Source organism: Geospiza fortis, unplaced genomic scaffold (genome assembly GCF_000277835.1).
Source record: "Geospiza fortis unplaced genomic scaffold, GeoFor_1.0 scaffold112, whole genome shotgun sequence".
Classification (NCBI taxonomy): Eukaryota; Metazoa; Chordata; class Aves; order Passeriformes; family Thraupidae; genus Geospiza; species Geospiza fortis.
In genome coordinates this window covers 24075345-24084083 of record NW_005054298.1, presented here as the reverse complement: position 1 = coordinate 24084083, position 8739 = coordinate 24075345, and the positions used below count along the sequence as shown (strand labels likewise).

The 8739-nt window shown below is 40.5% G+C and overlaps 1 protein-coding gene across 1 annotated transcript; it reads right to left on the bottom strand.

The window, feature by feature from the left end:
• Positions 1–1185: 1185 nt before the first annotated feature.
• Positions 1186–5751, bottom strand: FAM237A (family with sequence similarity 237 member A). Its single transcript, XM_014306674.1, has 2 exons — positions 5337–5751; positions 1186–1334 (listed from the first exon to the last, which is right to left on the bottom strand). The coding sequence occupies exons 1-2, from the start codon at positions 5749–5751 to the stop codon at positions 1186–1188; spliced, it is 564 nt and encodes a 187-aa protein (XP_014162149.1).
• Positions 5752–8739: the final 2988 nt, after the last annotated feature.

Below are 8739 nucleotides of genomic sequence, written 5' to 3'. Positions count from 1 at the left end.
GGGTCTGTTGCTGAGTACAATAAACTCTGTGTTCCTGTGTTTATCCTGCTTTAGTGTTCTCTCTTAAACATTTAAATGGTTTGCTGCATGCTTAACTTGAAGCACAAATTCAGTGCCATTGAAGCTGCTAGCCCTTATACAGTTTTTTATTTTCTTCCGTAAGTCAGGATTTCCCTCAATGGGACTGTGATTAAGCCTTATTTTGTTCATGCCAGTAACCATTTCAAGATTTCTTTAAACGTTTCGTGACTCAAACTTATTTCTGCAAGCTGATGAACAACCAGGAAGCCCATTTTTCTGTGGGCATTTTGGAAAAAAAAACCAAACAAGCAAACCACCAAATATTGCTACATGCTCAAGAAAAGAAACGCTGAATGAACAACTAAATGTAATAGCCCTGGAAAATGAAATTCATGGTTTCATCCAGCCAATCTGGCAATGGAAATAATTTATACCATAAAAGCAATCAAATGTTACCTGCCATAGGTTGTTTTGCATTAGTTTAATGTCAAATTGCCTCCTATGGTTATCAATAAGAGTCAGAAGAAACTGGTTTTTCTACAAAGAACTTGTAAACTAAAAAAGAAGCAAATGCAAGTTAAGTATGGGAATTTTTGTGATTAAATATTTTAAGTGTGAAAGCAGAGGAGCTGGTAAAATGTGTTAGCCCTTTTACTGCAAAAGTGAAAACATTCTTGGAAGGTATTTTTCATGTAGAAATATGTACAGTTTTTCTTCAGTAAGATGATGTCTCTGAGCAGGGGTTGCTCTGTTCAAGTGTACAGCTCTGCATACAACCAAACATCACCATCTCTTTTCTAATCCTGTCTTGGAGCCAGTGGAGGTTTTTTGACAACTTCCTTCTCTGCTTGTCTATATTTTATTGAAGGATCGGTTATTTCCTATTTTGGCACCCAAAAGAGACAATAGTTTGAACAGATCACATGTACTACAAAAAGTCTGATATACACACAGATTAAAGTAGGCAACTGCTTTTAAGTCATGCAGTTTAGTAAGGAGACTTAATTCATAGGTGATTAAGAAAACCCATAAGTCCAACTTAATCAGAGATGTCGTGCTTGAGGTTACATGCCTTCTTCCACCACATGATTGACATCAATGGGGATTAAAATACAAAAAATAAATAGAAATAGTTAAAAATTATCCACAAATCAAAATCTTAGACTAAACGTGTAATTTCCTCTTTTTTCCTAATTCTCCAATGACTCTTCCAAGTAATATAGATCTACTCTTATGTATATGGATACTTATTAAATCTTCAAATGAGTCTTTCTTCTTCAGAACTGGTGACCTCTGAATATGAGAAAACATCCCTGAAAAGTGACATAAAAATGCATATAAGTAAATAATTTCCAAACAGCAAAGAGCAGCTGAATACTCTGTTTCCAACATCCATGTTTCCTCTGCCTTTAGCTGCTGCTGGTCCTGTTTTATCAGCATTGTCCCCAAGCCTCTTGCCCTGATGATAGCCATATCCCTGCATTTGCATGTTGCCTTTCAGTGTCACTTTGATCTTTTCCCAGTATGGACCTTTTCCTTTAGTCTTCCTATAAAACTCTCCTACTTGTAATTAGCAGAATCAAAGTGCTAAAGTCTGCTCAGAATCCTACTACCACACTGGCCTGTTATCAACCTCTCTGCACAGTGGGTGAGATTTCTCACACTGTCTAGTAGCACATTTGTTATTTCCTTGAGGAACTATGGGATGATTTCTTTGCAATGATCTCTAAAAGGCAGCTGGTTGGTTTTCTTTCTTTTAAACATATTTGTCTTCTGAAAAAGTAACTGATTAACACAATACCTGCTTATTTACCAGACCTCAATTGTACAATAGCCTTTGCCCCACAACCCCCCCAACACCCTGCAGAGCTGGGACAGGGAATTATGTCTCTCTTGGGCCAGGTGCAAAGGGTGATCTGAGCCCAATCACCTGCACCTGTGAGGGAGGTGTGCACTGCTGAGGCCACTGAGTGGTAAGGGACAAAGGGTGGTCTGAGCCTGATCACCTGCACCGGTGTGCACAGCTGAGGCCGCTGAGTGCAAAGGAGCAGGGGTACTGCTGGATGAAAAGAGAAAGGAGAAAAAAAGGAAAGCAAGAAAGGAAAGAAGAAGCAGAGGGTTCATAGCTGTAGTCTTTGGATGTTTCTAGGGAGGATGTGTGATGTGGCTTCTTGAGGAGGATCTTCTTGTACAGCTGCTCTTCAGGAAGATTGCTGTGAGTACAAAAGCTATGTTTTCTTGCTGGCTCTAAAGTCTTATTTTGGTTAGAGTTGTTTTAACTGTAATGTAACTACAGTGTTGTCATAGACTGGAAATGCATTTATGAAACCTGCTTTTTCATGGTGTTTTTAGGGAAAAGGGATGAGTTACTAAAGATAGCTTGGCCAGGTATCTGAAAAACTCTCCCTACTTGTCTCTACTTATAGCTGATTAAGAATTCTCTGCAGAATATCTAGGGAAGTTGAAATGCTGCTGGGTGAAGTATGATTTTAGGTTGATTGAGGCAGTTTCTCAGATTACTCATATTCAACTGTTCTGATTTTGTAGTCCTTCTCATGGGTTGTGTAGACTTTAGGAGTATCTTCAGACTGTGAATATAGTCAAAAGCCTGGAGGGACTAGACTGTTCCAGAAAACAGTATTTGAATCTGTAAGTCTGGAACTGGGCTACTTCTCCCACTTCTTGGTGCACACTTGAAGAGAATTTTTTCCCAGGAGGACTAAGTATGGGTAGCTGTGAAAGTGCCTCTAAGATTTTACAAAGTTGGGTTTTTTTCTCCTTAGAAAAGTTCCCGATTCTCAAACTTCACAAGTATCCATTAGTTCTGAAATGTAATGCTCATAATAACATCTTAACATCAGTATTTCTGTGCCAAGTTCAGATATCTGTCTTGCTTTTCCAATTCAGTGATATGTCTAAGGAAAAACAGAGAATGCAGGTTGCTCCTCATTCCTGATTTATGATCCTGTTTGCAATTAAAACAACAAAACAAACCCCAAACATATTGAAATTTTAACTATTTAAGAGGAGTAAGATAAAAAACTTGAGTATGAAGCAATAAAGTTACCAGCTGTTGCAAAAGTAACAGTATAAAACAAGAAAATTTTGTTTTATTTTTGGAATTCTGGAACAAGCCTACTGAAAGCTATTTATACCTGCTCATGTAGATGTGAAGTACACAAGGTAATGTAAGTGCTGTTAGTGCTGCTCCTGGGGCTGAGGAAACAGGCTTGTGCATAACTATGCATAAGTGCAAATTCTATTCCTCATCATTTGCTGTGCCATTTCTAGCTGCAATTATTACGAATTGATTTCTGCTTGCACTAGTGAAATAAGGCAGTCGGACCACAGGTTACAAAGATTAAAACAGCTGGCTTTGTTAAGAAACTGTGAGACTTGGATGAGAAGTTAGATACCTCCTCTTAAAAAAAAAAATAGGCTGTCACTGCTATAAGCCGCCCGTGACAAACTGATGTTAATCAGCTGTACAGAGAAACCAGATTAACTGATTACAATTCACAAAACAAAGAGGGTGTGAATACTTAGTAGTACTTAAAATCTCTTTGTATAAGAGATAAGAATAGTCAGAATTTATCATAAAACCCTTAATTTGATTCTTCAAAATACATTGGACTGTTACTCTTTAATCTTGACTCGAACAAAAGCTCTTTGTATAGGAAAATCACAGTGTGATATAGATATGTAGAGCCAGATGTAAGCAAAAGGCTAAGTGGGAGTTTAGACAGTGATATTCAAAGCTGCAATCCCAAACAAAAAAAAATCTAGTGCTTTAACTTGGTGGGTTATCTCAGTTTTTGACAATACTACTGCTGTGTGTATCCAAAGCTGGATTGTGTTTGCACCCAAGAGTGCATCAGTGTGGTAAGGACTGAGCAACTTGTTGTCTGTGTGATGTCCAAGACCACTTGGAAACCAGAGGTAGGTTCTGTGCTGCATGCCAACACAGTAAAGATCTAGTCAGATCTCAGATTCTTTGCAGAGCAGGATAGGATCCAGTCTTGCTTTTAAATTGCAGGTAGTGGTTGTTTGACTCATAGGTTAGCAATTGACCCTGTGGGTGTGAGTTTTTCAGTCTGAGGGGATTGATTCAAGTTCAACTCCTATCTCAAAGTTCAGGATACTGCCTGTAGGTAATAGGGTAAGGACCTCTCAGTCCTTCCTCTTCCAGATTCTAGCTTTCAATACTCAAAAATATTTAAGGTTTGTGGGCAAGAGTGGGATGGTCCAGTGGTGTATTGTCCCTGAGGTGCAAGAACCCTGAGTTCAAGTCCATTTTTTAGAGACAGTCTAATGGATACTTGCTCAGAGAGGCTCTTCATTATTCCATGAACATTCCCCCCAAGCACCTTAATAACTAAGACACTGCTCTAGGAAGTGGAGATAAGGGTCTCAATCCATTGAAGTGTAAAGGCAGTTCTGCCTCTCTCTGTGGGCTCATGCACTACACTGTTGGTGATGGAAACAGCACTTCTACCTTGCCATCAAACTATAGCACCTACCTCTGTCTGAAAGTGGATATTCTCCAGGCAAGGATATCTCTGTTGGTAGCAGGATCAGAACTGAAGCCTTGGAAGGGACTGAGATTTAGGAAAAGCTATACTGTGTCTCCCTTTTTGGAATGAGGATGGTAATTGACAGGCATATGGAGAGGGGGCTGGGAACCTGGAGACTAGGAATTGCAGCATTTAGTGTCACAAGTAGTGGTGTTCTTCCTGGAGCTGTAGTTGTGTCTGAAAGCCTGCATGAAACTAAATCTGAGATCTCTTTCCATTGTTTGTTGGGTGAAGTTACTGGTATGGAAATGAAAAATAGTTAGTGACTGACTGCTAGATGGCAAGTAGACACACCTTTCCCCTTCTGCCAAAAGGCTGCCACTCTCCCCAACAGCACAGTGCAATGCATTCCTCTCAGAATGGGAATTCAGAGCTAGCCTGTTCCTAGCACAGCTGTGGTAAAAATGCTGGTGTGGAAGAATATATTGGTATATTCAGTTGCTGAGCTGCCTTCTTTGTTTGAATCCTCCTGAATCACACTTTTTCCTGCTTTTCCTACCCTATCAAACTGAAACTTAAAAGCTGTTCTTAGAGTTCAGGTTGTTGGGAGGTAAAATTTTTACTGAGATCACATTGAACATAAACACAGCTCTACACTTCACTGGGAGGAGTAGGGGGTTTTTGCATAGCACTGTCCTCTGTTTCTGTGTTATTACCACATAGCACTATAGGCCTCAATCTCTTTTCTTTCCACTAGACTCTAATTATTTCCCATGAGATGCATATTAAAGGAGTAGTGACCTTGATTTCTCCCTGTGAACTGAGAATGTAGAGTGGCCGTCTTTGGGCTTCTGACAGCTTCTGACAGCTGCCTTCTCCCCAGCCCATGGGTTCTGGAGAGCACACAGTCCACATAGATATCCCAGAAGAGTTGAGCCAGGTCCCAGAACAAAGCCCCATGTTTCAAGTTCTCTGAGGATTTCAGAAAGATCATGAAGTCCCAAAAGCCACTGACAGAGTCAGAAATGCGAGGCTTCCTCATCTCCAGTAAAACAGCTGAGGAGGATTCCCAGCACTGGGGGTCTGCCCGCCCAAGAGCCAGTGGATCAACTTGACTGTGGCAGAGCAAAGGTGTTGCACAGAACACTGCCATGAGTAGGAGAGAGCGTGTGAGTCTCATGGTGCAGTGGATTCTTCCTCTGCTTCCAAGATCCATTATGTCACTGAAATATAAGAAAACCAAGAGAAGCTGAAAAAGTCTGCCTCTTAGATGCAGGAATAAAATCCCGTTACTTTACATGATATGCAAGGCACTTAAATACTGTTTCTCTGCTCTTCAAAGATTTGTGTATGCTTTTTGTATGTGCATAAATACTGGAGGAATGACAATGCTCTGTGCAGCAGAAGCATGTGTAAAAATTTTTAATCATCCTCAGATCTGAATGATGAACTGTCTTATCTGGAAATACTTAATATTGGAAGTTTTTTGCCATTTTTGCTTTACAGATTCCAAATCTTTTTCAGTAAAAATCCATTCCTTTTTACATAATTTTAGCTTTTAGGCAGTCTTACTTTTCTCAACATTTTATAAACCCTTTAAAATAGTCTTCAGAATCACAAGGATCAGTGGACAGCAGGTGGAAAAATGTTGTTGAAAATGTAATGGTTCTAATTATTGCAGGTTTCAGATTCATCCATTGACCAGGAGTGGTTTAGGTGCTAAAGAGCAGAACAGTTCTGAGAAGAGGGTATAGCAAAGCCATCACATAGCAGCTGTATTGTACAACATGTACCCATGCATATAGAATAATAAAACAGTTCAGGTTGCAAAGGACATTTAAAGGTCTCTAATCCAACCCTTCTGCCATCGGCAGGAACATCTTCAACCACATCAGATTGCCCAGAGTCCTGTCCAATATGACTTTGAACTGTTTTCAGGAATAGGACATCTTCTACTTTTCTGAACAGCCTGTTTCAGTGTCTCACCACCCTCATTGTAAAAGATTTTTTTCCTTATATCTAACCTAAATTGGTCCTCCTTCAGTTTGAAGCCATCACTCTTTTTGTCTTCTTGCAGCAGGCCCTGCTAAAAAGCCTGTCCCCATCTTTCTTATAGGCCCCCTTTAAGTACTGGAAGGCTGCAACAAGGTCTCCCTGGAGCCTGCTCTTCTCCAGCCCCAACTTTCTCAGCCTGTCTTTTCCGGACAGCTCCTTCACTCTCCTCATCATTGTTGTGGCCCTTCTCTGGACTTGCTCTACCAGGTCCCTGTCTTTCCTGTGCTGAGATGTATTTGTGCATATTTAAAAGTATAAATGTGTATTGCAGATCACTGAGAATTAACTTTTTAAACTCTGAAATTTGCTAAGTAGTATCAATAATGGATAGGGAGAAATTCTGGGAATGATTGTTTTGTGGACAGAGAGGCCCAGTTGTCTCCATCAGATTTCATTTCTAGTACATACTTCTCTGTTATATTTTCTAACAAGCTTCTAGCATTTCTCATATTGAACAAGTTTGAGGGGTTGTTTTTAGTGTCACTCATGGTATATGGAGAACTTCCCAGTTGTGGAAATCAGCTACGTCTGAGACCAGCATTTAGGACAAAATTCTGTTTAATGCATGTGCTGATCTGCTGAGTATTCATGCTTGTATGTTTTCAGTTTGGTTGTTGGGGGTGGGAAGCTACTTCTCTTAATAAGCTAGATAAGCAACTGGCTTTTTGTGTAGAAAGTCTCTCCTGTGAGTGATCCTGAAGAACTGTTCCTTTGCTGTGTGAAGAAAAATGCCAAAGGCCAGGATATTGATGTGCAGAGGGATTGTACATGAAAAGTAGCCTGTGTGTGAGACTAGGGAAGAGTAGTCTGCTTTGTGGAATGTATTCCTTATAGAGCTAAAGGACTCTTCAAAGATTTCAGTCCTAGAAATGTTATTCTTACCTAGCCCCCTGTCTGGCTACCTGGTTCTGGGAACATTTTTGAGGTATTCAGACTTTATTCCCCAGCTACTTACAGTCAGTTTTTAATCTGAGTTCGGGTGCTGTGAGAAGAGCTGGCTTGACAGCCCTGGACCTGAACATTGCATTTAAGGAACAAAAGAGGGACAGCTTGCTCTTCCCACACTGCACTGCCTAGTGGATGTCACTTATGACAGTAGTGGTAGTAATAGGGCTGTCCTCCTGCTGCTTCCAAGATCCCCAAGAAACATCATTCTTCTGTACCCTATTCCACAAGGCAGGCTTTGATTGCTTTCTCAGAAGCAAGCCAAAAACATCCTGTGAGTCACTACTTTATTCTTATTTGTGCATCAGAGCCCTTCCACACCTGTGTGCCATGCAGTATGCACATATGTCTGTTTACTGAGACTTTTTCAAGGGACATAGTTAACTTTATCAAGTTTCTGGTTTTCAAAGCAATTTAGCAGTCTCAAATGTGACCATGAAGGCGAGGCAACAGACACAGGACAGTGGGTGGGGAGCCCCAACAAATTGTTCAAACAAAGGAATAATACTAAAAGAAGCTAATAATACTAAATAATAATACTAAAATCCTTTAAATGATGGTTCTGTGACTTTGACAGAGCCCATCTCACTTGTACAGGTTAAAAATGGAACTGTTTGATTTGCATTTTCTGGTCCCCAGCACCTATTCTAAACTTTATACATTACAATACTGGCTAAGACGAGGGTTCTGGATTTGTCAAAACAAGGGGACAGTCCTGGGCAAGGAGTTGGTAGTGCCCTTGAAAGTGTGATATGCATGGCATTAGTAAGGGCCAGTAGCAAACGCCACTAGTCCTTATGGTCTGGTCAAACTCAGGCAGCACTGTGCTGTTAGTCTTCCACAAGGTTCAAGACTGTATTTTTTAGATAGTTGAGAGCTGGAGGGGATGCCCAGGAAACGAGAGATTTCATTAATCTCTTACCTGTGAGTGTGGTGAATGCTTCCATACAATTCCTCCCTACACCCTCCAATCTCTTGTTATTTCTGTCCATACATTGAAGTTTGTGTGTGTGTGAGCGCTATTTACACTTTCTGGTTCTGACTTTTCCCACGCTCCCCCCCTATCCCTGCTTCTCCTTGCAGTGTAGCCTCCTGCTCCACTCCCCGGCATGGATAATGCCTTACAATAATAATTTAAAAGTTAATCAATTAATGTGTTATTATCATCTAACTTGGAGCTCTCGTTACGGGAGTCTCTCGGCCG